The sequence below is a fragment of the Prionailurus viverrinus genome, chromosome A3, assembly GCF_022837055.1.
Source record: "Prionailurus viverrinus isolate Anna chromosome A3, UM_Priviv_1.0, whole genome shotgun sequence".
Taxonomy (NCBI): Eukaryota; Metazoa; Chordata; class Mammalia; order Carnivora; family Felidae; genus Prionailurus; species Prionailurus viverrinus.
In genome coordinates this window covers 28,958,153-28,984,691 of record NC_062563.1, presented here as the reverse complement: position 1 = coordinate 28,984,691, position 26,539 = coordinate 28,958,153, and the positions used below count along the sequence as shown (strand labels likewise).

The 26,539-nt window shown below is 48.2% G+C and overlaps 1 protein-coding gene across 1 annotated transcript; it reads left to right on the top strand.

The window, feature by feature from the left end:
- The first annotated feature begins 787 nt into the window (after positions 1-787).
- On the top strand, positions 788-2,865 carry PDYN (prodynorphin). Its single transcript, XM_047854626.1, has 2 exons — positions 788-916; positions 2,224-2,865. Exons 1-2 carry the CDS (start codon positions 788-790, stop codon positions 2,863-2,865), a joined length of 771 nt encoding a protein of 256 aa, XP_047710582.1.
- Positions 2,866-26,539: the final 23,674 nt, after the last annotated feature.

Here is a 26,539-nt window from a genome sequence, read left to right as displayed (position 1 = left end):
ATTAGAGGAATGGCAAGTAGCTGGATGCGGTCACGGTGTAGGGATGGGATTGAGGGTGTTCCTGTCATTTAGGAAAAGGGCCAGGCCTGACCTAGGGTGACATACCTGATTGCTTAATTGTCATGCTGAGCAGTTCATTTTGGGGTGGGCAGGAGGGATCCAAGAAGGAACTAGAGGCCGGAAGGCCAGCGTGGAGAAGGTGGAGCTATGGCCAAGGTAAGAAGAGGTACTGGGGGGAAAAAGGCAAATTTCAGGGACCTTTCAAGGCAGAAAGGACTGGCCTGGGGATGCGCTGAAGAGTTGGGGACAAAGGCAGGCGATGGAGCCTCAGGGAATCCAGGAAAGCAGATACCAGGTGACTTCTGGCTTCGTGGGTGGGCAAAGTGGGTTTTGAAGGCCCACAGACCCAGGTCAAGTCCCAGCTTGTCCACTGCCTAGCTGTGCGGGCAGGTCCCTTGCCTTCCTGAGCCTCAACTTCCCCATCTGTCTGATGAAAACAGCACAACCCGCCTCAGGAGCCATTGGGCAGATTGAACGCGCATCTGTAGGAAAGCTACTCAGCAGGTACTCAGTACATTAATCCCCGTCCTTGACCCTTGGCCTGGGGCACCCACAGTGCCTCCTGAGGCCTCTATTTTCCTGACGGTGAAATGGGAACGAGACTGTCTGCCTTGCAGGGTCGGCTGCAGGGTTTGGCATCTCGCCAAGGAGGGTCGGACGCCGAGGAGGCGCTCACGGCTTCATTTTCTTCTCTTTCTCCCCCCGCAGCAGGAAGAGCTGAGACAGGATGGCGTGGCAGGGGCTCGTGCTGGCTGCCTGCCTCCTCGTGCTCCCCTCTGCCACAGCGGACTGCCTGTCCCGGTGCTCCCTGTGTGCGGTGAAGACCCAGGATGGGTCCAAACCCGTCAACCCCCTGGTAGGTTTCAGGATGCCTAGGTCCTACACCTGCGTGCAGAAGGGACCATCTGCGTGTGGAGCTTGGGTGGCTGTGTGTCTGTCCTGTAGACTTGTCCTACCTGTGCGGGACGCGTCCTGCCCTGTGGTCAGCCTGGGCACCTGAACTCCATCCCCACCTCAGACCTCACCACCCCCTGGATCGCTCAGGTCTGGGACCGACACTCAGGTTTCCAGGGAGTGTCATTAGCGAGGAAGTGCTGGTTCTGGGAGTTTGCAGCCTGATGGTAACTTTTCAGGGCTGGGCTGACGGGCACATCCAAATCTAGCCACTCCTATGGAAGGAGCGCCTTCCCCAGCCACTGGTGGACAGGATCCAAGCCTCAGCCCCTCTCCTGGGTCTTAGCATCTCTTGGCCCATCCTTATTGGCTTTGCTTTGAATCAAACGCCCCCCATGTGTCTCTCCCTCGATGGCAGCCAGGTTAGAGTCAAGGTCCCAAAGGTGCGATGGACGGAGCACAGGCTTTGGTTCTGCCACGTTCTCATTCCGTGACTCTGGAAACTCCCTCTTTGAGCTTTAGCTTCCTCATCCGCAAAATGGGGCGATTCTGTGAGACAGTGACGCAAAGTGTCAAACACACGATTCTAGCAGCTCTTCACAGAGATGCATGCGGTGCGCTAGGTGCTGCCCACACAGGACCGCAGCAGGGCACAGTGGTTAAGCGTGAGGACCTGTGACATTTAGGCTTACTGGGTCCAGGTTCCAGAATCGTCTGGTGTTGTCATCATCGTCCTCATGATCACCATCACGATCACATTTGAAGCCCCCCAGCACTCCTATGAAATGGATACGATTGTCCCCCCAGGTTTGATGAGCCCCCAAACCTCTCAGTGTGTTTTTTCTACCATCCCGCATTGCTTTGGTGCCTCTCTAGAAAGTGTTAAGAGCATCCTTCACACCGAGGAAAGGGTGGGAGAGGCAAGTGCTCCCTCTGGAGTGAGAAGTTGAGGAGGATGTGTGAGCACCACACGATGTTCTGGGAAGATCTTACTTCCGATGTTGGCATCGCCATTTGCAAGCCACGTGTCCTTGGGAAAGCTGTCTCACCTCTCCACGTCTCCTCTTCCACTCAGATGCAGGGTCACCTACCTCAGTGCACCTGGGGAGGGGGAGGGATTAAAGTGGGAAGCCTGAAGTTTAGGAAAGGCAGCTACTTTCGATTGTCTCAGACATTGGACAAGGGACTGTCTGGGGCAAGGAGGGGTGCATGTGGCTTGACAGTTGGATGGGGGCGACGTTACCGCTGTGGTTTTTTGGGGATTTGCAGATTTGTTCCCTGGAATGCCAGGCCGCGCTGCTGCCTGCCGAGGAGTGGGAGAGATGCCAAGGCCTTCTGTCTATTTTCACCCCCTTCACCTTCGGGCTCAATGGCAGAGAAGATTTGGAGGCCAAGTCCGCTTTGGAGGGGCTTTATAGTGAGCTGGCCAAGCGCTCTGGGCCCTTCACGAAGGAGCTGGAGGAAAACAGATTTCTTCTCCGCACCCCAACAGAGGAGAATGCTCTGAGCAGAAGCCTGGCGGAGAAGCTCAGGGGTCTCTCTGGCAGGTTGGGGGAGGGAGGGGAGTCTGAGCTGATGGGGGGCACCCAGCTGCATGATGATGCCATGGAGGCTAGGGCACTGGATTCCAATGAGGAGGACCCCAAGGAGCAAGTCAAACGCTATGGGGGCTTCTTACGCAAATACCCTAAGAGAAGCTCAGAGGTGGCTGGGGAGGGGGACCGGGATGGGGATAGGGTGGGCCACGAGGACCTGTACAAACGCTACGGGGGTTTCTTGAGGCGCATCCGTCCCAAGCTCAAATGGGACAATCAGAAGCGCTACGGGGGTTTTCTCAGGCGCCAGTTCAAGGTGGTAACTCGGTCTCAGGAAGATCCCAATGCCTACTCCGGAGAGATTCTTGATGGGTAAACCCCTCCCCATCGTGGAGTTGAGTCAGGAGCTTCCCCTGACACCCTTCCAGATTGGAGTACCCTCATTCATCCTACTTGTACCCCCCCAATCCCCATGCTCAGTTCAGCACTGTCTGCAAAACGTTCAAACCCAGCCTGCCTCTTTTCTGCCTGGGGTGCAGAGTTTGTCTGGAGTCAGCGGGGAGAAAGGATGGAGGTTCCTCTGTCCAGTAGACTCAGTGCTTGGCTCCAACCCTAGGCCTCTGAACTACCGCCAGCAGCGGCTTTTGATATTAATCTCTCCACCCCATTTATGTGCCCCCACCCCCACTCCGGTCCCAGGAATCCAGACTGACTTGTTCTTCATTCCTCTAGATAAATAACAAAACAAGGTAAACAAACAAATAGAAATCCTAACACTTTATCCCAAACCTTAAAGGACCTCCTTGTGCTCCCCACTTTGGAGACCGATACTTTAGATAAAACGCTCAAACACCGCATTTTATTGGAGCAGGAATGCCTGCACTGGAGAGTTCAGTCCTCCAGTGGGCAACTGTTCAGTTGTACTCTCTGTGTTCTCATTGATTCGAAACACACCTCTTGAGGAAACGAGTTCCTGGACTCCCGTCCATGTTGGTACCCTGGACAGCACCCAGCTCCTCACCAGAGAGGAAAGGCGCAAAAACCCCTTCCAAAATGGTAATGAGAGCAGTGCTCCTACTGAATACTTAAATGATCACGGAGAGAGCAAGACAAACCAATTTGCTTTGTGTAACAAACTCAAAATGTGGACCAGTTCCCTCAGCCCTCATTAAACTAATTAAACAGATCGGTATCACACTCCTACCCCAGGATGAACTGAAGCTGAGTCAAGTCGATGAGGTTAAGCACAACCATGTTCTTGAGCAGCTGAATTGGCCGCCAAGAGTCTTAACCATCTGGCCAAACATATGCAATGGGCACTGGGTGAGGAAATCCAGAAGCAACAGCTAGAACGACAAAAAAGGACGTCTTCAACCCCTGGGATGATTCTTTCCTCTTCATGTCTCCGAATAAAACCAGAAAGGGGAATGAAATGATTAAGTGCTTGAGGCCAAATGAATTCCCTTGATTCAAATGAATCAGAGGCAGAGACCTCCCAATTCCTTGGTTTCAATCAAAGTCTCTCTCTTTCTCTCTGCTGCTTTTGCTCACTTATCCCCAGGCATTATGGTTTGGTTTGTGGGTCCAGGAGGCTGGGCTGGAAAGGAGAGGAAATAGTCACGAGTTCAGTTAATTTGTCTAAGATGCTACTGAGCACATACCTCTTTGCGTGCAACCCCCAGCTCTCTCATGATGTTCCGAAATGTATAGATTGTTTTAGGGTTACTTCGTGTGCTTTTAAAAAAATCCCACGTATGCAATTTACCTAGAATTTGCTTATTCCTTAGTAGGCCTGTGTTATTTCCTACTCTTCCGGTGCAATAAATAAAAGAAAGTTGGTAATGACTCAGAGTGTGTATGCGTGCGCCTCAGTCCCCAGAGCATGAAAAGACCATTTGCAGGAAAAGAGTGCTGGGGAATGAAAAATACACACACACACACACACACACACACACACTCGTGTCAGAAAACTAAGGGTAGGACAACAGAAAGAGCACAAACTTTAGAGTGTCATAGACCTAAATTTGAGATCTGTGTGATGTTGGCTAAGTTATTGGACCTCTCTGAGCCTTTGTTCCCTCTTCTGTAAAAGACCGACCTAACTCCTAGAGACTGTCTCCTGTGTTGGATTACCAAGGCAAGAGGGACAAATTTTCCTAAGACAAAGGTGCTGGTGATGAAGAACTCTCTAGAGAACGGATGGCATCATGTACTTTACTAAAATGACATGGTTTATTCAATGGCATTGAGGACTGGGTTCCCAGGTAGCTCAGTCAGTTGAGTGTCTGACTCTTGATTTCCGCTCAGGTCATGATCTCACAGTTCATGGTTTGAGCCCCAGGTACGGTTCTGTGCTGACAGCACTGGAGCCTACTTGGGATTCTCTGTCTCCCTGTCTCTCTGCCCCTCCCCTGATCACTCTCTATCTCTCTCTCTCTCAAAATAAATACATAAACAGTAAAAAAAGGCCTTGAGGGTTAGTGTGAGGGGTGCCTGGGTGGCTCAGTTGGTTAAGCATCCGACTTCAGCTCAGGTCACAATCTCATGGTTCATGAGTTTGAGCCCCACATTGGGCTCTGTGCTGACAGCTCAGAGCCTGGAGCCTGCTTTGGAATCTGTGACTCCCTCTCTCTGCCCCTCTCCCACTTGTGCTCTGTCTCTGTATCTCAAAAAATAAATAAATGCTAAAAAATATTTTTAAAAAAAGGGTTAGTGTGAAAGAGACTCACTCACTTAGTGGCTCCAGACCTCATGGGTCCCATTTGGCCAGTGGCTTTCTGTGTGACTTCATAGAAAACACAGGGTCGGAGAGGTCTCCTTTCTTCTTTCCTTCATTCAAGAAAGAATTAATTGAAATCTTACTGTGTGGTAGGTCTTTTTCTAGGTGCTGGAGGTATAGGAAAATAAAATGGACAAGATCTCAGCTCTTGTGGAACTTACAGTCTGTGGGGAGAGACAAATAAACAAGTAAACAACAATATAAATCTAAAATTAAAAATTAAATTAAAAAACAAAATATAATGACTTTATTTATTTAAAAAAAAATTTTTTTTTCAACGTTTATTTATTTTTGGGACAGAGAGAGACAGAGCATGAACAGGGGAGGGGCAGAGAGAGAGGGAGACACAGAATCGGAAACAGGCTCCAGGCTCTGAGCCATCAGCCCAGAGCCTGACGCGGGGCTCGAACTCACGGACCGCAAGATCGTGACCCGGCTGAAGTCGGACGCTTAACCGACTGCGCCACCCAGGCGCCCCCAAAATATAATGAATTTAAAACTAAATATAAATGAAATTTAAAATAGTGGTAATTATTGTGAAGGAAACAATTGAGATTTAGTAATAATGGATGATAGGGGTAGGGGAGGAATATCCCTAGGCTGTTCAGGAAATCCTTCTTTTTAAAAAAAATTTTTTTTTAACGTTTATTCATTTTTTGACAGACAGAGACAGAGTGCGACTGGGGGAGGGCCAGAGAGAGAGAGAGAGGGGGAGACCCAGAATCCGAAGCAGGCTCCAGGCTCTGAGCTGTCAGCACACGGCCCGACGCGGGGCTCGAACCCACAAACTGTGAGATCATGACCTGAGCCGAAGTCGGCCGCCCAACCCACTGAGCCACCCAGGCACCCCAGGAAATCCTTCTTTTTTTTTTTTTTTTTTTTTTTTTTAATTTTTTTTTTAACGTTTATTTATTTTTGGGACAGAGAGAGACAGAGCATGAACGGGGGAGGGGCAGAGAGAGAGGGAGACACAGAATCGGAAACAGGCTCCAGGCTCTGAGCCATCAGCCCAGAGCCCGACGCGGGGCTCGAACTCACGGACCGCGAGATCGTGACCTGGCTGAAGTCGGACGCTTAACCGACTGCGCCACCCAGGCGCCCCAGGAAATCCTTCTTGAGGAATATTCCATTCTTGCTGTTCATAGGATCATCAAGTTAGAAGGAATCAAGTTGGAAGGAACCTAAGGTTGGGATTATCTCCTCCAACTGCCTACTCTGTGCCAAAATTGACACATTGCCTATAAATTTTAATCTACTTGAATGCTTTCATTGAATTTGATTGCACAACATATTGCTACTCCTTAATGACTCAGTGTGGGGAAGTTCTTTCCGTCTATTGGGTTGAAATGTAGGCTTCTGTCACTTTAATGCATTGGGTCCTGATCTTGCTGTCTGTCAGCCTTTCTAGCAAGAATTTTTTGTTACTTGCAAACAAATGGCTTGTAACAATGTCAACTAGGTTAAGTGAACAAACAAAAAACCAAGTAATTTGTTGGCTCACATAAATAAAAAGTATAGGGCATTTAGCTTCAGTTCTAGCTTGGTCAAGGGGCTCAGACAGAACCCTGGGACTTCTCTATCACTAGGCTCTCTTCTCTCTGCGTTGGATTCGTTCTAAGACTGCACATGCGTTTAACATGCAGACAGTAGCTCCAGAAAATTCCCATCAAAGTTCACTGTACCTCATTAGCTCTGATTGGGTCATATGTCCAACCCTGAGTTAATGCCGACCATTATGGACAGGTTAATGTGATGTGCTGATTGGTCAGGACTGAACCTCATGGGCAGTTACGGATTAATTCCACCCAACTCAAAGTAGTTAGACAAGGAGTGGGAAAAGGGAGTGTTGTTTTTTTTTTTTTTTCTGTTTTGTTTTGTTTTTTGTTTTTTAGGACAATTGGAGCATGATTCACAGGAGAAGAAAGAATAAATGCTAGCCCACCAATCAGTAGGTGGTCACTCCCCCTAGTGAGTGAAAGTAGCTCCGTGGGAACCGGGGCAAGCTGGAGAGTGTATGTCCTGGGGAATACGGGCTTAGAGTGGCCAGATTTGATTTTTTTTTTTTTTCAGATTTGATTTTAAGAGACCACATAGATCAGAATTTACATTTCTTCCATGTACGTTAGAATTTTTTTCAAAGAAGTAGTGAGTTAGGACAAACAATAACATGACTGAGATGAGACAAATCGCTTTCTTACCACAATCTTGTGACTTATTTCTAAATCTTTTTTTTTTTTTTTTAACATTTATTTATTTTTGAGACAGAGAGAGACAGAGCATGAACGGGGGAGGGGCAGAGAGAGAGGGAGACACAGAATCGGAAACAGGCTCCAGGCTCTGAGCCATCAGCCCAGAGCCCGACGCGGGGCTCGAACTCACGGACCGCGAGATCGTGACCTGAGCTGAAGTCGGACGCTTAACCGAGTGAGCCACCCAGGCGCCCCTCTTTTTTTAAAAAATAAGAAACACTTTTTTTTTTTTTTTTTTTGGGTCTTTAGATTCTCCCCATATGCCAGGGATTCCAGAATGCTATTGTTCCAGATTCCCTTTCTGGGCCCATTTCACTTGGTCAATGGGGCATGGCCACGTAAGGTGCAAAGAACACGGCTAAGGGTCACAGAGACCTGGGCACAGATCCCACTTTCCTGGTTGGCTCTGGGCAAGCCACTGAGCCTCAGTTTCCAATCTGTCAGCGAGGGGAGGAAAATACTTCAGGAGGCGAGGACTCAGTAACATAAAGTCTATGATGCCCCTGGGCACCCTAAGATGCCCCTGTGACCCAAGTTGCCGCCCCACCTTTGTGCGTGGTGCCTCTGATTACGGTATTCCAGATGTCACCTGAGTGAGGCATACACCTGTTGAAAGAACAAAATTCTCTTGATGGTAAGAGAAGGAGGAAATTTTTAAAAACTGTTTCATTGAGCTGTAACGTACGTGCTATAGAGTGTACTTAATCTTAAGTGTGTAGCTCGGGGGGTTCTTACATATGCCGACACCCGTGTGACCACCACTCGGATCACAGTATAAAACATTTCCAGCACCCCAGAGGGGTGATCATTTTTTTATGAGCTGTTGGAGGGGGATGGAGAGCAAGCCGGAGGAAGAAGTGGAACAAAAATATCGCAGACCCTGCGGAGTACTGATTCTTTGTCCACGTCGCCAAGGCCACTGTGCAGCAATCACAGAGCAGCCATTGGTTAAGGGATGCCAACATCCCGGTAACCTTAAAAGAGCGCGTTACTAATAAGCACGCCGTTTCCATGACAACGCCATACAGCATCAGCAGCGGGGAAAGTCTTGTTATAATGATCATGACAATCATAATGATCCCGCGGATTTGGATCGCCCCTCCCCCACCCCCAACTCCGAGCCCTTCACACTAACGAGCCCAGTGATGGGGCTTGTCTATTAATTACAGGCCCCAAAGTGAAGACAACAGAAGTCCCCACGACAGTGCCAGGAACAATGGTTCCCTAATAGATGTCATTTCGGCATTCTTGATTCATGTGCTGGGTCCGTGCGGACTCCCCATTGTAGCTGTGGAGATTTACAACAAAGATTTATAATTACTCTTCTGATATGTAAATTTGCACGCAAGTCGCGCCCCCGCCCTATTTGTCTTGTCTCTGTCAAACTGAAGCCAAGCTCATTATTCTTTGGCCCCGGGACTCCCTCGTTCTTAATCACTTTCGACATGAAGTTTGCCACGTGAAAATGCCCACCTTTTTGCCCTTAAGCTCCCTGTCATGCCAGCAGAGCTCCTAAAGGACCCGTCCCAGTGTTTGTGAAATTTGAGAGTACTTTCCTGTCCCCCGGTGAGATCCATGTGGGGTACGGAAGGAGCACTGGACTGAGAGTCCACTGGCTTAGGGACCTGAGTGTGGCCTCCTCTGCCAACCGGCCATGGGGGTGGGCTCTGAATTCTCCAGGACACAGTTTTCTCTTTCGTACAATGGAAAATGTAAAACAGCTAATATCGTAAGGGCTTTTGTCCTTCCCAGAGCTCACACGTGATATTTGCATCAAGTACTGAGTCCGTAAACGAGGAGCAAAGCAAGTGACTCTCAGCTCCCTTGTCTGAAAACGGGGGTGGTGATTTCTACCTGGCCGGTGGAGGGGGAGGGTCCTATGAGAAGACACAGGGGATGGTCCCTGGCTCCAAGTTGGGTGGCCAGTGCCAATGCCGTCCCAACTCAAATCCATCCAATCAACCTGATGAGCGTTTGTTTATCAAGCAACTGTTGTATACCCTGCACTGGGGTGGGGGCAGGCACTTCGAGGGTGATTAAGCAGAGCCTCTACGTCATCGGGCTCACTTTCTCAGGGGAGACCAATCACCTATAAATTACCCAACGGGTCAGTGTTGCAAGTGGTCACGAGTGCTATGAAAGAGCATAAGAGGGTACGAGATACAAGTGATGGCTGATAGGAGGGGGTGCTCAGGGGATCCTGGAGGCCTGTCTGGTGGGGGAGGACATTTGACCAGAGGTCAGTGTAGGAGGTTGAGGCGGGGGGAGCTTTGTGCATATCTGGGGGGAGTCGGTGGGGAGCATTCCAGGCAGGGGAGCAGCACGTGCAAAGGCCCAGAGGAGGGTGCACAGTCACTGTGTAAAGGAGAGTAAGAGAGCCTAGGGGAGGGGTGAGGGCAGAGGGCAGATGGCAGGAGGCAGAAGCAGAGAGGACAGGTCACAGAGGGCCTCCGGGACTCGGCACCGCCCTGATATACACTGTCCTGTGGAATTACTAAAGCCTCCTTCACTCTCAGAGTGCCCTGGTTTGGGCAACATATCATCTTGCTGCCTCACGTTCAGGCATGGGAAGGAGTGGCTTTTGCTCCGGGTGAGCTGGAACGCTGGAGGGTCTTCAGCAGAGGAGGGACGGACGTCATCCGACACACCAATTCAGAGGGATCAGGCTAGCTACCGTGTGGAGAGGGGGCTGCAGGGAGCATGGGGGTCGTTCTGTGGTCCTGTCCGCCAAGGGCGCCCTCCAAAGTGAACAGGAGAGGTGCACGAATGCCGCAGGTGCTTTTCTTCCTTGGGATCGAGGCCCCAGGGACAATATTCTCTTCTCAACCGCCGGCGGCGATGGGCACCAGGGCCGCGGGCGGGCAGAGGCGAGCTCTCAGGACTCTGCCAGGGGTGTTGGCGGCTGGCACTTAAGAAACCGGGTCTGCACAAGCCAGCCGGCCTCAAACCCCACTTGCCCTGCCCCATCTCAGCCTTGAAAGATGTGGCCTCGGTGGTTTGAGCTTTGAGCTTCTGGGGAGAAGAGCCCCTGAATTGGGACTTACTTGTTTTATGTAAGGATGCATCATTGGAAAGCGTACAAATCAAGTTTTTACAAGTCCGATTGTATTTCAATGGATTAGGGAATATGGCTACTCAATTTCCTTATTGACTTTACAGATTTTAACAGGGTCCCCTTTGGAAACATTTGAAAAACTCAGAAAAGCATCCAGAAGGCTCCCGTGAAATGAACCCACGGTCAGGGTTCCCACATCAGACGTTTACTGAACCTCTACCCTGGGCCGAGGCAGTGCGGGGGCCAGAACCCGTGTGACCTCGGCCCTGAAGGAGTTTCTGGTTCAGCAGAGAAGACCTGATACGGCAGAAAACTGTGGAGAATACATGAGGAGTTACTCTGGAGAGGGGTGTGTTACACAGTTTGCTGCAGGTGTGGAGAACAGGGGCCCGGCCTGATGGCGGTGCTGAGAAGCCTTCGTGAAACCCCACCCTCCCCGAAGCTGAGATCTGCAGGAGGAGCAGGAGTTAGCCAGGCATGAGCGCAAGTGAGCGCAGGGCAGGTTTTCAGGAGAAGGGTCGGCAAGGGCAGACAGAGCTCCAGAAGGTGGAAGAAGCTCCGTGGGCCCAAGCGTCCGGAGGAAAGCCAGAGTGGCCGCACAGGGACGCCGAGAGGGCGCTTGATCACGCAAGACCTGTAGGCCTTCTGGGATGGCTCTACTTCAAGAAGAAAGGAAGCAAGTAGAAGATCTCAAGTCATGAGGTGACATGGGCAGATGTGCTGAATCAGAGTTCTCTGGAACAAGGTGAGGCATAAAATAGTCATATATTAACCTACAACCAAGAAAAACAATACCACTGTTGATCCCGCCCCCTAGAAACGGCTGTGATGAATGCCTTGGCGCGCCTCCTCCAGGATGGCCTCTCTGCTCATCTCCGAACACTGGAGGACACCCTGTCCTCACCGAACACTTGGCGTCTTAAGCATTTTTTTATACATTCTTCGTAAGTGCCATTTCGAAATCTATGTAGTCTCAACAGTTCACAAACTGGATACCCCATAACCTACCCAAGCATTTCCCTGTGGGTGGAGGGACGGATCATCCCCATCTGCCTGGAACATTCCCGAGATTGTGCCTTCGCCCTGGTGTCATCCCAGCACTGCTTTTCATTTTTAACAGGGCCCTGATGGAAAGATTACGTGGGCCCCCTTCCTAGGGGCTAATCGTTTGAGTTGCTCGTGTTATTATCAATATTAATGCCCCGCGGTTGTGCACAACCCTACGATAAGTGCGTCGCAGCCCATCGGCTTAAACAAACCGGACGGTCGCCACCGGACCTCGCTGAAAGCACCCTCAGCACTCACCTCGTCGTGTTCCTCAAACTTCATCTGCCGCAGACGCGCTGCCGACACCGCCCCATGTGTCACGTTTGTCTTTCGTCCGGCTTACTCTTTTTTTCGAAACTTCTGTGAATCGGTTGATTAAGGAAGAAAGCTTCCCGTCACCAGCATCGTTGGGAAGCCAGTATTCGATTCCATCGGTAGAAGGGGCATCACGATGAATTCAAGGAATAACATTGCGAGGGGGCAGCCCCGGCCTGAGTCCGCCAGAGACAGAAGGGAAGGAAGGTTTGCAAGCGTCACAGGGTGGCCGTTAAAGATGAGCTAGCATTAGGTGGAGCCTCTCTCTCTGATAGAATCAGAAGGTTGCAAAGAGTATGATAACCTTTCCCCCTCTGGGGTTTTGGGGGGGGAGGCGCCAAAGCGGGGCCCCGCATCAGTGAGGGCTGAGATAGTCTCAGACCGTGGCTTTGTGTGCGGTAATGAGCTTGGAGTTTACTCTCAGGGTTTTCGGCGTGACGGCGGCACCGTTATGCCGGGTTTCCGTGCAACAGATGCTACTCTGTGCCAAGCCCTGAACCGTCAACTGACTCACCGGCTCACTCGTCCTTTATCATGGGGACACCCAGGCCAGCTGCCTGTTCTCCTGGAGAAGGTTCCCTCTAGAAAATGAGACAGCAGCGAACCAGTAAAACCCCATGGTAACTTTACGTGAGTTAAATGCCGTAAGAGCTTTGAATTTTGAAGACGTCAAGAAGCTTCATCTTTTAGTTTTAGGTTTCCAGAAGAATTGAGTGAACGTACAGAGGTTCCCATATACGGCTTTACGTACAGCAATACGTATGGCATTCGCTATTCTTATCATCTTGCATTGTTATGATGCATCACGATGCATTTGTTATAACTGTTGAGTCACAGGCCGATACATTATTACTTGGGTTCACTCTTCGTGCTGCATAGTCTATGGATTGTTGTGCCTCTACCGTCTCCGTGGTTGTGCCTTTTCCAGAACGTCATATAGTTGGAATCATACTATATACTATGTATAATATGGATAATATTTTTCAGACTGCCTTCTCCCACTTAGCATCACATTTAAGCTTCCTCTGTGTGTATTCCTGGCCTGAGAGATCATTTCTCTCCAGCCCTGAATAATGCTCTGTTGTCCCAAGGCACCACAGTTTATTTATCCACTCACTTACTGAAGGACGTCTTGGTTGTTTCCAAGTTTTGGTAATTCTAAATCAAGCTGCTATAAACATCTGCGGTCAGGTTTTTGTTGGGGGCGGGAAGTTTTCAACCGAGAGTTTTACTTTGTATTAAAGTTGCAATTTAACTCTTAACATTGTTTTTATGACAAAAAAAAAAAAAAACCAAAATAAGACATGAAAAGTGGGAAGGAGCCAGCCATCGCAGGGCTGAGGGGAGAGCATCCCAGACAGAGGGAACAGCAAGGGCAAAGGCCCTGGGTGGGGTGGGGCGGGGCGAAGGGGGGCACTGGGGTGTGGGGAACAGCATGAGGCCAATGTGGCTGGTGCTGGCTGGAGGAGGTGGTGATCTAGGCAGGCCTCCAGGCCACAGTGAGTATCCGAGATTTTATTACCAGTGCTCTGGGCAGTCATTTGGGGCCTTAAAGCCGGGGGTGGAGGGCCGAGAACTGCAAGGTGTTTGTAGACATTATCTCAGGGAATCTCCCAGAACCCTGTGGGGTCAGAACACAGTCTCCATTTGCAGAGCCGAAAACTGAGGCTGAGAGCCAGAGGAGGCTCGCAGTCCCTGTCTGACTCCACTTCCGGGATGCTGTGGCACAGAGCATGGGAAGAGAGAGAGGCAGAATCCGAAAGGAAGACTCGGAATATCTATCTGAGTGGCAGCTGAGGCAGACAGCTTCAGAATTCAATTAGGCCTTAAGGAGATTAGCGAAGGAAGTTGGCTTTGACCTTCAGGGCAGAGGGTGGGCCAGGCAGGGAGTGGGGCGGGGGCGTGGGGGTGGGGGGTTGTGGTTTCAGATCAGACAGAAGAATTAGGTAATGGGTATGGCCAGAATCTAATTGCCCAGGAGCCCAACCTCTTTAGAGGAAATGGAGTCCCCCGTTGCCATGGCAACCAATTAAAAAAGGGCTCAGCAGGTCCATCACCGAAAGAGAGACATCACCCTGGACACTGAGGTATCTATCACATCCCAGCCAGCTCTCTGGTCAACCGGTGCGTCGGGACCCGTAACAGTGATGCCTTAAAGCAGGTGAAGTTTCTTTTTCTCATGAAAAAGTCAGAGGCGGGCGGCCCAGGGCTGTGTTTTTATTAAGCTTTTGCTGCAGAAACTGACTGCCCCAACTCTTAGTGGCTGAAAACAACTCTTTACTTCTCTCTTCGGTGTGAGGGCAGAGCACCTCCCCTGCGGGCTTTATCTGGGCTCCCTCATGCAGCTGCCATTAGCGGGAGGCTGGCAGCTGGTGCTCAGGGCTGAGACCCTCACCCTGGGGTAGGCTGAGCTGGCTTCCTCACATGGGGTCTCAGGTCAGCACTCTCAGGGGGCAGACGCGGAAGTTGTGCGGCAATAGCCTCGCCTTGGAAGTCACCCCAATGCCATTTCTGTCTCGTTTGACCGATCAAAGCCCGTCCCAGGACCAGTCCAGATTCAGGGGAGGGAAATAAACATCTCTTGATGGGAAGACAGCAAAGTCACATGGCTGGGAGGCATTGGGATGGGAGGGATTGTTCCAAACGACCACAGGCCGAAATGGATGTTCTGCTCTACGGAGTCATCCGAATCCTGGGGTCCTTCCTGCTCACCGCTCCCCTATCCCTAGCGCAGAGCCCTGGTCCTCGAGGTCCAAGAGAAGAGTTAGACACAGACTACGACACCCAAGGTTCAGCTGGGAGACTGGAGGGACGAACAAAACAGAGGGAGAAAGGACATAAAACACCAGCTGTCTTTTCAGAAGGGTTGCTGGAGGGGTGCCACAGAATGTTTCTGCTTATTTCTCACTGGCCAGATCTTAGTCACATGGCCACACTTAGCTGCAAGGGATGCTGGGAACTGCCATCTTTATTCCAGGTGGCCAAATGCCCATTCGGAATCTGAGGTTCTATTTCTATGGAGAAAGGGGAGCATGGATAGTGGGACCCAGCAGTTTCCGACACGAGATGACATTCTGCCCCTGAGATGACAGTGTACTGAAGGAAGTCACCCCAATCCACTCAGGATGGAGAACTGTCTCCTCACTGGACAAATGCCCAGAACCCCACAAAGGTTTAGAAGTGAGACCCATATCATTGTGTATTTGGTATTTAAAGTATTCATAACATTGAAGAGACCTTTTTTTTGCATATTGAAGTCTGAACAAATTAGCCTTGCGACTCCAATTTAAACTGTGTAATTAATTTTAGACTTGTGATTTCTTCTGTCAAGACGCAAACAAACCCTCTTATACCAGATTTATAAATAAGACCAAAATGTGTAAGAGAGTTTGAGACCCATTGTGTGTATAAGTTTTTAAATTAGATTTTCCAACGCGGTTTAAGTGCTTTGGAAAGTTTTGCTTGTCAGGTCAGGCAATGGGAGTATTTAAAACAAGGAGATTGGATGTGTTAAATTAGTAAGTCCTGTGTAAAATGTTGAAGATAATTTAATTAACCAAGTTTGCAAATGGGATGGATCATTTAACTGAGTATGAGTGGATTGACCATTAATCAAAAACCCCTTGAAAGTGACTGTACAGAAATAGAATAATGGTTTATAAATTGAACTTAAAGGCTGAAGAATAAGTAGGGTTTTTTTTTTAAAAAAGCTACTGTAATACATTGAATGTTAATTAAATAACAAGCGCTAGCAAGGAAATTTTTCTGTATACAAAAGAGCTTCTCCACACTGACATTCTCAGGCTCGCTCAGGAACTAAGTTGGGATTTGGGGGTGACCCCAAAGTCCCTGCTTATGTCCTGGCCACACCGTGATGCCAGCCTGGGGGGAGGGGGGGGCGGGATGGAACTGGCCGGACATGGCACCTGCCTGGATGGCGGTGGCGGGGGAGGGGTAGCAAAGGAAAAGACGGAAAATATACTGCCTGCATGCTGGGCACAGGTGTGTGTGTTCAGAGTCTAGGTAGGCTGCAGGTGTCCTTGAGAGGATCCCCACGGTCCCATCTCACTCGTCTCACTCCCAAGGCTACACGTTGACTTTCAATGGAGACTTGCCTTTGGAGAGAGGGGGGAGATCCCGGGAGACAGTGATGAGAGTGTCAGGGTTGACACTGGGGAACTTTGGAAGGCAAGGGCTCTATGAGTCATCCCCGCACCCTGTGCCTGGGAAGGGACGATCCCGGACATAGTGATAGCCTGGAAATGACCATCGCTGACTTTGGTAGTCAACGCTGGGAGCCACACCACATTTCCGGCTGGCGCACCGCCATTGCTGTGAGTTCAGGCATGTACCTTCCCTGCCCTCTTCTCCAGAAAAGTACCTTCTCTCCAGCAACTCTGTCCCCGGCCACCCCAGGCTTGGAGGTACAAAAGCCCAGTCCCTCACCTGGTGTAGGTGCAATTCATACTCCAGAAGCTCATTTGGGATCAGGCTAACCTAGTCCACGGCTGGCACCACTTTCTTGCTTAGCGACGTGTTGTGGGAAGTGGTGATGGCTGCTGATGAAGTTCATCTGAGGGTCAAGCTTCTTTCTTGACCCTCAGTCTACTCTGCCTAGTGGATAGCCATCATCAAAGACCCTCAGTGCTTGTGGAGTGTTGAGTTGAGTTATGTAAAGCCCTGGCACACAGTAGGCCTTCCATTTAGTGTCCATTGCCTCCCCAGAGCCCCAGCCTCTTTTGTGGTGATCCAAGGAAGTCTCAAGGAAAATCCCGTTCCTCTGTAGTGACCTTGCTGCAGTCTTCAGAGCTGCACCTGGTCTTCATGGAGGTCTTAAGTGGGCAGCAGCCCTTTGGTCCAACTCTTCTGGATGGGTCTGCAAAGATGCTGCATCCACAGGAGGTGGCAGCAGCGAGGCAGGTGGCTGAGAGCCACCTGTGTCTGATCTGGGAGCGCCCCCTTGTGGCGAGACAGAGCAATACATGCTGAGGGAGGTTTCCCACCATCCTGGTGGTCTTGTGGTTGCACACAAAGAGAAAATGAGAATTTCAGGTGAGAGCTCAGGATCCTATTTAATATAAATGGGTGGTTGTGAGCATTCTGGTCAGAAATCTTCTCTGCACTTCCTATTAAAGCAGGCTTTCTTAGGGCTGTCTTTTTCCTTTGGCTGCGAATGATGAAGCAATTTCCTCACTGTGAAGAGAAGGAAGTAAGGCTTGTTGTAGCTCTCTGTCAGCAGGGAGGACAGGGAGCTTGGGCAATTGGCTTTCAGGAATTTAAGCCTCACTCGAGAACAAAGCACTTTTCTGTTTCCATGCATCCTATCTTTTTTTTTTCCACTCAAAATTTACAATTAAGATAAAACCAGGACCGATTTATTTTGTTGTCTGGCCCTGAAGCTCTGGGGGAAAATTTAAATCATAACGATGATGATGATGATGATGATAAAAGCAACAATAATAAACTACACATGCTGAGGGCTCTCAACCAAGATTGAAATACGTGAGTGGAAGAGCATTTCCTGAGCAGAGACCAGAATCCCAGGAGGTGTCATGGGTTAAATCCAGCTGCTCAGATGGGTAAGTGAGAAAGCGTGCCTCCAGGAGAGGGGAGACTAGGAGGGGCTTTGTAATGCTAAAAAATATTCAAGGTATTTCAAATAGGACAAAAACGTGGGCGTGCTGGAGTGAACTAACATTTGTTGAGCCCCTATTATTACCACGTGGCTCTTATTACTACCTCTTTATAATAGACTTGACAAATAAAGACAATCATCTCATTTACTAAGGGGAGAAATAGAGGCTTAGAGAAGAAAAAGGATGAACTCAAAGCAACAAAATCGAAAACTCAAGGGATCGAAAACTGATTAGAACCAAAGCCTCTTACTATCAGCCCTAGTGTTTGCCACCGCATTGGGTGAACTCATCTACCGCCATTCATTTGGTCCTTCATTTATTTAACAGATGTTTGTTGAGTACCTAGTACGCTCCAGATGCCTTCCAAGCTCTGATTGCTTGGGTGGCCCAGATTACCTTCTTTCTCTACTTTTGTTCATCAACTCATTCACCTATCTACTTGTTCTTGATTTTATTCATGCAAGTTGTTTACTCATTCATTCATTCATTCTCTCAGTTATTTTCTCCTTATTCATTCACTCACTTGTTCATCAATTCACTTGCTCATTCATTCTTAGTATCATTCACTTATTTATTTGCCTGCTCATTGTTTGCTCTTTCTCTTACTCCATCTTGTCGCTTCTCTAATCCTCATTTACTCATCGCTTCACTAATCTGTATACTCACTTATCTGTATATCACTCCACCTACCCATTCCTTCACCTATCCTTCACATATCCACTTACCCTTCCATCCATCCATAACTCACTCATCCATCCATCCATGCATCCATCCACCTATCCCTCACATATCCATTTATCCCTCCACACATCCATAACTCTCTCCATCCATCCATCCATCCATCTATCCACCTATCCCTCACATACCTATTATCCCTCCATCCATTCATAACTCACTCTATCCTTCCACCCACCCATGCAACTATCCATCCACCCATCAATCCATCCATCTCTGTTATTTCAGGCCTCTTGTTGGTCCTGAAAATCAAGAAGTAGATAAAACACAGTTCTAACCTCTGAGGTACTCAACATCCAGTGGGGGCAAATAAGAAGAAAAGCTGTACTTCACTGTAATTAGAACTATGACAAGGGGCTGGCAGAGCACAGAGGGAATCCTAAATCATCTGGAAGGTGAGAAGTGCTGGAGGAGATCTCGGCAAAGTCCTAAAGAAAGAATTAGCAAAATGAGGCATGTTGGAGGCAGTAGGAATTTTAGGCAGAGGGAATAACATGAACATGTACTTGGAGGCAGAGCAGGGACCTGCAAGTGTGGCTGGAACTTAAAAACAAATAGAGGGAAGGGAAGAGAGGTAGTGAAGGGTGAGTGTGACTGCCTGGGGCCACACCTGCTTCTCTCCCAGGCACTGACTTTTAAGGTATTTGGCTCTGTGCATTGTGAGGATGGCCGTGTTGGGAGCTCTCTGCCCGAATCCCCTTCTGGCTTCCATTAGCTCTGAAAGAACAGCCCTGTAGGACTATGAGAAATCCAGGCATCTCCACATGTCCTTGGTGACAGAGCCCACCTCTCCTGATCACTGTCACAGCCAGTGGTGAAGAGTCACCCTTAGCCCTCTCCTCTGTCTGTGGTCATATCTTCTAGATCAGTCTAGCACAGCCCTCCCCCGCTTCCACTTCCTCTCCCATGTCTGGTAATTCTCCAGGCCCTAACATTCCACCTCTTCACCCCATCCACCCCCTACTTATTAGCCAGACTGACATTTACCTAATTTGATTCCCCATTATTTCTTGCCAGTATCTCTTTACCAGCCCCCTCTCTCGTCTTTCTGTCTCTGGTGGCTTTCTGCAGTCCCCATCCACACGGCCATTCCTCTGGCACCAGAATGGCCTCCCTGAAACTCCAATATCCCCGTGCCATGCACCTGCATCAAACCCTTCAAGGGCACCTTGTTCCGGGCCAATGGGTCAAATCCAAACTCCCTGGCCAGGCATTCAAAGTCCTTTCCCATTTCTCTAGGCTTGCCTGGCTTCACCTCCTTACATGTATACTCCATGCTTACCAAAGTCCCAGGAGCTCCCCAACACATCCTTCTATTCACCTCTGCCTCTGCAACACTGGCCCTCACCTACGATGGCCTTCCCTATCTTGTCTCCCCAGAAGACTCCTGTTCCTCCTTCAAAACATGGCTGGTTACATCCATTTACCTTGTCATGGCTGCTATTTTTCCAGCCACCATGCTTTACTGCAGAGACTTTTCTTCTGGCTGGCTGTCTCCCCCAACTAGACTGCAAGCCTCTGGGAGGCAGAGCCTTTTTACAGTGCTCACCGTATTCTCAGAGCCGAGAGCAGTGCCTGACATGTGGAAGGTGCTCATTCAATCTATAGAAGAATGAATGAGTGAACAAAATATCTCTATGGATGCCTGACTCTTGATTAGACCAGTGTTCCTCGGTCCTCTGAGGTATGTGTCCAGCCTAGTCATTTATCCTGCCATCAGAGCAGGTCTGCAGACCTTGGCAAAGGTCTGAAAAAATGCTGGGACAATCTGGTTGCTTGGCATTTGGAACTGGCTTCCAAGGGCTTGTCCTCCCAGAGAGATCTTATCTCTAACGCTGATGGGCAGAACAATGTTCTGAGGGTGGGACAGCCCACCCAGAGAATACACAGCTGCCAGGCTCTCAGTGAGCTGTGGTCTGGAATCAGAGCCAAGGCCCCTGGGAAGAAGGCGGTGGCACACGAAGATTCATTTGGAGGTGCTAGCAGCTGCTTCCCCGGGCTAACTTGATGCTGCTCTGCACTGACATTCCTGTACCACATGCTGGGAAGTCCTCCTCGTTCTCAGCCCCCGGCACAGATGGCCCAGCCTTCTGCTTTGGCCCTACAGGGGAGGGACCACACGTCCAAGAGGAGGCAGAGTGGGATGTTAGAACACAGCTACTGGGGCTCCACCTCTGACTTGGAGGTGGAGTTGTCAAGTTCCTCCACTTCTTCGGGCCTCAATTTATAACCTCAGCCATAACACAAGGGTGACATTAGTATCTACCTCATGGGGCCATTGGGAGGATTAGATGACATAATACATCTCAAGTCCTTGAAACACTATGAAGCAAATAAGAAATGTTCAATAGGAGTTAGCTGTTACCATTTCCTGAGTCTTTACCACCAAGGGCAGCAAACACCAAGTGCCTAAAGGACCAAGCATGTTATTGGGTCTTTTTTTTTAAGTTTATTATTTTTTTTAGTAATCTCTAAACCCAACTTGGGGCTCCAACTCACGATCCCAAGATCAAGAGTCACACACTCTTCCAACTGACCCAGCTAAGCACCCCTGGGGTCTTGATTTTAATCCAATCTGATAATGTCTGCCTCTTTAATTGGGGCATTTAGACCATTTACATTTAATGTGATAACTAATATGGTTGGGTTTAAATGCACCATCTTGCTATTTGTTTTATATTTGTCCATTTGTTGTTGTTTGCTTCCTTTCTCTTTTTTTCTGCTTTCTTTTGGATTGACTATTTCTTATTATTCAATTTTATCTCCTTTGTTGGCATATTAGTTAACAGCTTTTTTGTTTATATTTAAAATCTTTATTTTTTTAGAGCAGTTTTAGGTTCACAGCAAAATCGAGAGGAAGGTGCAGAGATTTCTCACATACCCTCTGCTCTCACACACGCACAGCCTCACCGATTACCAACATCGCCACCAGAGGGTATATTTGTTACACCTGATGAACCTACATCACCCTACAATACAATGCTGATTCTTCCCAGGATCCACCACCACCACCCCTCTTTGTTTCCAGACCTAGAACTGGACTTAAATCTCAGAAGGTCCCAACATTTGAGGTACAAAGTGAATTACGCTCCGAAAGAACTACTTGAGTTTTCCAATTTTTATGGGCAGAAATTCCAGGAACACGTGTGAGAATGAATACTAAGGGGGTAGGATAATAGTGGAAGGAGCATAAAGTAGGATCAGGCCAAATTTATTGACATGGGCTCACTAAGCAAGGGTTCCCCATTTGGCATTGTAGTTCAAGGAGTCAGGAAGGGCTCTGTTTGGTTGATTGTCTGAAGCATGAACCAAAAGATAGACAGCCCACTGTGAGTGAATGGAAATGCCCAATGTCCCTTGGTTCAATGTAGGTATAGGGATTCAGAGGCTTAGGGAGATCGGAATGTTAGAGTGGATTTGTAACTTAAGATCTAGCTTGATCCCAGTGTCGTGAGACTGAGCCCCACATCAGGCTCGACGTGGAGCATGGAGCCTGCTTAAGATTCTCTTTCTTGGGGCACCTGGGTGGCTCAGTTGGTTAGACATCAGCCTTCAGCTCAGGTCATGATCTCACAGTTTGTGGGTTCAAGCCCCACATTAGGCTCTGCACTGGCAGTGAGAGCCCAACTTGGATCCTCTGTCTCTCTTTCTCTGTACCTCCCCATTAGTTCTCTCTCTCTCTTTCTCTCTCAAAAATAAATACATTGAAAAAATTATTTTAAAAAAAGATTTAAAGATTCTCTTTCTCCCTCAGCCTTTCTCCCCTGCTCACACTCTCTCTATAAATAAATAAATAAAGTATTAAGATTTAGCTCACGTGAGGAAGTTCCAGAAGACATATCTTTCACCAGTACTCTGAGAAATCCATTTGTGAGAGGAGTCCCAGCATCCTTGAAGAGCCCTGTGATCGCTTTTCTCTATAGGCTAGACCTTAGCCTGGGAACTGAAGCCACGCAACTGGAAAACCTAAATGCAATGGGAGCAAGTGGGTCCTGGGGTGGTAGGAGCCACGTGGTTGCACTCAACCACACCAAAGGCAAGGTTAGTGTGATTGCCAGAATGGACAGCAGAATCCAAGCATCAATTAGAATAGTGTGACGTGTGATGACCCATGGTATTCCTAGAAGGGAAATAGGTATTCATGGTATTAATCATGGTATTCCTAGAAGGGAAATAGGAAGCCTAGTAAATTCTTGCTTGATCTGTTTAAGCAGAGGAGTTCTAGGTCAAGTGAATAAGAGTCTAACTCAAATCATAACAATGGAGTCATGGCCCCTCAATTGATCCCCAGACTTGAGTCAGTTTACAGATCCAGAACCCCTTAATTGAGGGGATGCTGGGTCCCCTTAAGGAAGGATCCTGATATACTCCCCAAAATTTATACTGATAATCTTTTCCCAGTCTTCCCCCCCAAAAGACCTACAGCCTTTTGCCAGGGTACCTGTACATTAGGGAAAAGGAAATAACCAGACTGTTCAGGGAATATTGGACACTGGCTCTAACTTTAATTCTAAGAGACCCCAAATGTTGCTGTGGCCCACCAGTCAGGGTGGGGGCTTATGGAAGTCAGGTGATAAATGGGGCTTTAGATCATATCTGTTTTACTATGGGTCCCCAAACTCAACCTGTGGTCATTTCTCCTGTTCTAGAATGCATAATCAGAACTGACATACTTAGCATCTGGCAGAATCCCTGACTTTGTTCCCTGACCTGTGGAATGAGGAATGTTATTGTAGGAACAAAGGCCAAGTGAAAGCCACTAGAACTGCTGCTACTTAGAAAAATAGAAAATCGGGGCACCTGGGTGGCTCAGTGGGTTAAGCGTCTGACTTCAGCTCAGGTCATGATCTCAAGGTCTGTGAGTTCGAACCCCCCCCTCGCCACCTCATTGGGCTCTGTGCTGACAGCTCTGAGCCTGGAACCTGCTTCAGATTCTGTGTTTCCCTCTCTCTCTCTGCCCTCCCCCCACTCACACTCTGTCTCTCAAAAGTAAATAAATGTTTAAAAAAATTTTTTTTAAAGAAAAATAGTAAATCAAAAGCAATACCACATCCCTGTTGGGTTGCAGGGATAGCACCACCATCAAGAACTTGAAAGATGCAGGGTTGGTGATTCCAAACCATATCCTCCTTCAACGCTTTTATTTAGCCTGTGCAGAAGAGAGACACAGCTTGGGGAATGACAGTGGATTATCATAAGCTTAACTAAGTGATGCCTCCATTTGCAGCTGCTGTACCAGATGTGGTTTCATTCTGTGAGCAAATTAACCCATCCCCTGTTGCTGGTGTGCAGCTACTGATCTGGCAAATGCTTTTTTTCTCCATCCTTGTCCATAGGGCCCACCGGAGCAGTTTGCTTTCACCTGGCATGGTGAGTAATACACATTCCCTGTCCTACCTTGAGGGTATATCCGCTCTCCAGACCCACGTTATAATTTAGCTGGCAGGGATCTTGATCACCTTTTCCTTCTACAAGATGTCACACTAGCCTGTTACATGGATGACATTATGCCAATTGGACCCAGTAAGCAGGAAGTAGCAACTACTTTACATTTACTGGTAAGACATTTGCGTGTCACAAAGTGAGAAGTAAGTCTGACAAAAATGTGGGTGTCTTCTACCTCGGTGAAAGTTCTAGAGGTCCGGTGGGGTGGGGTGTGCCAAGACATCCCTTCCAAGGTGATAATCAGTTGCTGCGTCTGGCCCCTCCTAGGGCCAAGAAAGAGGCACAATGCCCAGTGGGCCTCCATGGATTTTGGAGGCAACGTATTTTCCACTGGGGGGTGTTAGCCCAGCCTGAGTAGTGAGTGACCCAAAAAGCTGCTAGTGTTGAGTGGGGCCCAGAGTAAGAGAGAGCTCTGTCATTGTGCCATCTGAACCAGCAGATCCAGTTACAGAAATCAGGGTGATAATTGTCTTGAGTATTTCCTCCTTATTTAATTACGAATACATTTGTGTGGATACATATTTCTTAAGTAAGTATCTTTGTTTCCTCTGTTCTGTTATTACCTTATCATGTAACATAAGATGTTTTGACTTTAAAATACTGGTATTTAAGGATTGTTAATTTTACATCGTATTTCAGTAATCCTCCCTTATCCATGGTTTCACTTTCAATGATTTCAGTTACCCGTGGTCAACCACTGTCCAGAAGTAGAGGTTCCTCCTTTTGACAGCATCCGAAAATCCATAGGAACCCAACGCTTCGTCAGGAAGCCCCTGTCATTCACCACACTTTATCTCATCACGTGGGCACTTTAGCACTTTACATCATCACAAGAAGAAAAAGAGTGAGTACAGTAAGATATTTTGAGAGAGAGAGACCACATTCACATATGTGAATTACAGTATGTTATTATCATTACAGTATGTTGTTATAATTTGTCCTATTTTATTATTAGTTATTGTCATTAATCTCGCTCTGTGCCTAACTTACAAATCAAACTTTGTCATAGGTATACATGTATCAGAAAAAGCATAGTATATTTGGGGTTCAGTACTACCCACGTTTTCAGGCATCCATGGGTGGTCTTGGAATGATCCCTTGCACATAAGGGGAACCACTGTATTTCAGTTATGGGATTGTCAGGAGAGGAGTAAACATCATTCAAAGACCTTTCGCTTCTTTTGGGAAAGAGATTGGCACATTTTTGGTTGTACACGGAGTAATTCTGTCATGTTAGATGGAATTACGGCTTTTTATTGCTTTTATTTGGAGATTAAGTATAGCTTAAGGAAATATATATGTGCACCAAGTTGACAAGCGGTAGATTTATGATGATGATGGTCATAACCTCACTTTCCATGCATACTGATGGTTAATTTTATGTGTCCAGACTAAGGAATGCCCAGAGAGTTGGTAGGACATTGTTTCTTAGTGTGTCTGTGAGAGCTTTTTGGGGAAGAGGTTAGCATTTGAATTGGTAGACTGAGTAATGAAGACGGCCCTCACCAGTGTGGGTGGGCCCCATCCAATCCCTTGAGGGCCTGTCTAGAACAAAAAGGTGGAAGAAAGATGACTGTGCTCTTTGCTTGAGCTGGGACATCCATCTTTTCCTGCCCTCAGACATCGGACAACACTCTCCTGGTTCTTGGGCTTTTGGACTTGAGTTGGGACTTACATCATTCGTCCCCTGGCCTTTACATATTGGATATATATATATATATACATCTATCTCCCACTGGTTCCATTGCTCTGGAAAACTCTGGCTAATCTAGATGTGGTCATCAGTATTCAGAAGAAGACTCAAAGGCTTCTCTGCAGATCTCCAGAACTTTTTCATGCTTGCTTGCTCTCAATCTTTCTTTCTTTCTTCCTTCTTCCCATCCTTTCCCTCCCTCCTTCCCTCCTCTCTCTTCCCACCCATCTCCCTTCTCTCTTCAGTGACACTACCCTGTGAATTCTAGCTGCCTTGGCCTCCCAGGTGCACCTCCTCGACTCAGGGAGACCACTGGACTCCACCTAGGGGCACTGTGGCTTGAAAACTCTGTCTAGATAGTCAGATGTTGGGATCCTCTCTCTCTCTCTCTCTCTCTCTCTCTCTGTCTTTTAATCTCTCAGGGATCACTTCCTTTGTTCTCTGATGCCCAATGTCAAACAGTTGGCTTGTTTATTTTGCTCAGTTTTTTGTTTCCGATGAGAGGATAAACTCATTTCATGACACTCCATTGTTACTCCATGTTACTGGCCAGAAGGAATGAGCCCAGCTCTCTTCTCAAGCAACCAATACATCTCCAGGTGTTTCTCTTGGTCAGCTAAGATGGAGAACTATTGGCCCAAGCCATCCTAACTCCTCCTTAAACATTTTTTCAAAACCACTGGAGAGACCCAACGAGACCTTCAGGCTATATTTGGCCCTTGGGTCACCATTTTGAGATTCATTGCCTCCCTGTTTCCAGATATTCTTCACTGATTTGAACTCATTTGAGCCTCAAAATAGCCTTCACATTTTACAGGTGCAGAAATTAAGACTCAGAGAAGTTAGGCAACGTGCCCAAGGTTAGGAGCTGGAAGGCACAGGATTTGAACCCAGGTCCGCTCTCACTTCAAAGCCATGCCATTTCTTAGGAAATTCCTACCCTTTTGTCCTTATCTGCACCCTCATTTCACATTGTGTGTGTGTGTATTTTCTGTGTAGCTCTCCCCACTCTCTTCACCCCCATGTGTGGAGACTTTCTGGTTTTTGCGTTCACACCCCTCTGTGTTTAGCAGAGGGCCTGACCTGTGGGGAGACG

Bases quoted from the DNA above. Each gene is read 5' to 3' on its own strand.
- PDYN (XM_047854626.1), top strand. From the start codon at position 788: ATGGCGTGGCAGGGGCTCGTGCTGGCTGCCTGCCTCCTCGTGCTCCCC. The intron at 917-2,223 runs GTAGGTTTCAGG...GGGGATTTGCAG, and splicing joins CCAAACCCGTCAACCCCCTG to ATTTGTTCCCTGGAATGCCA.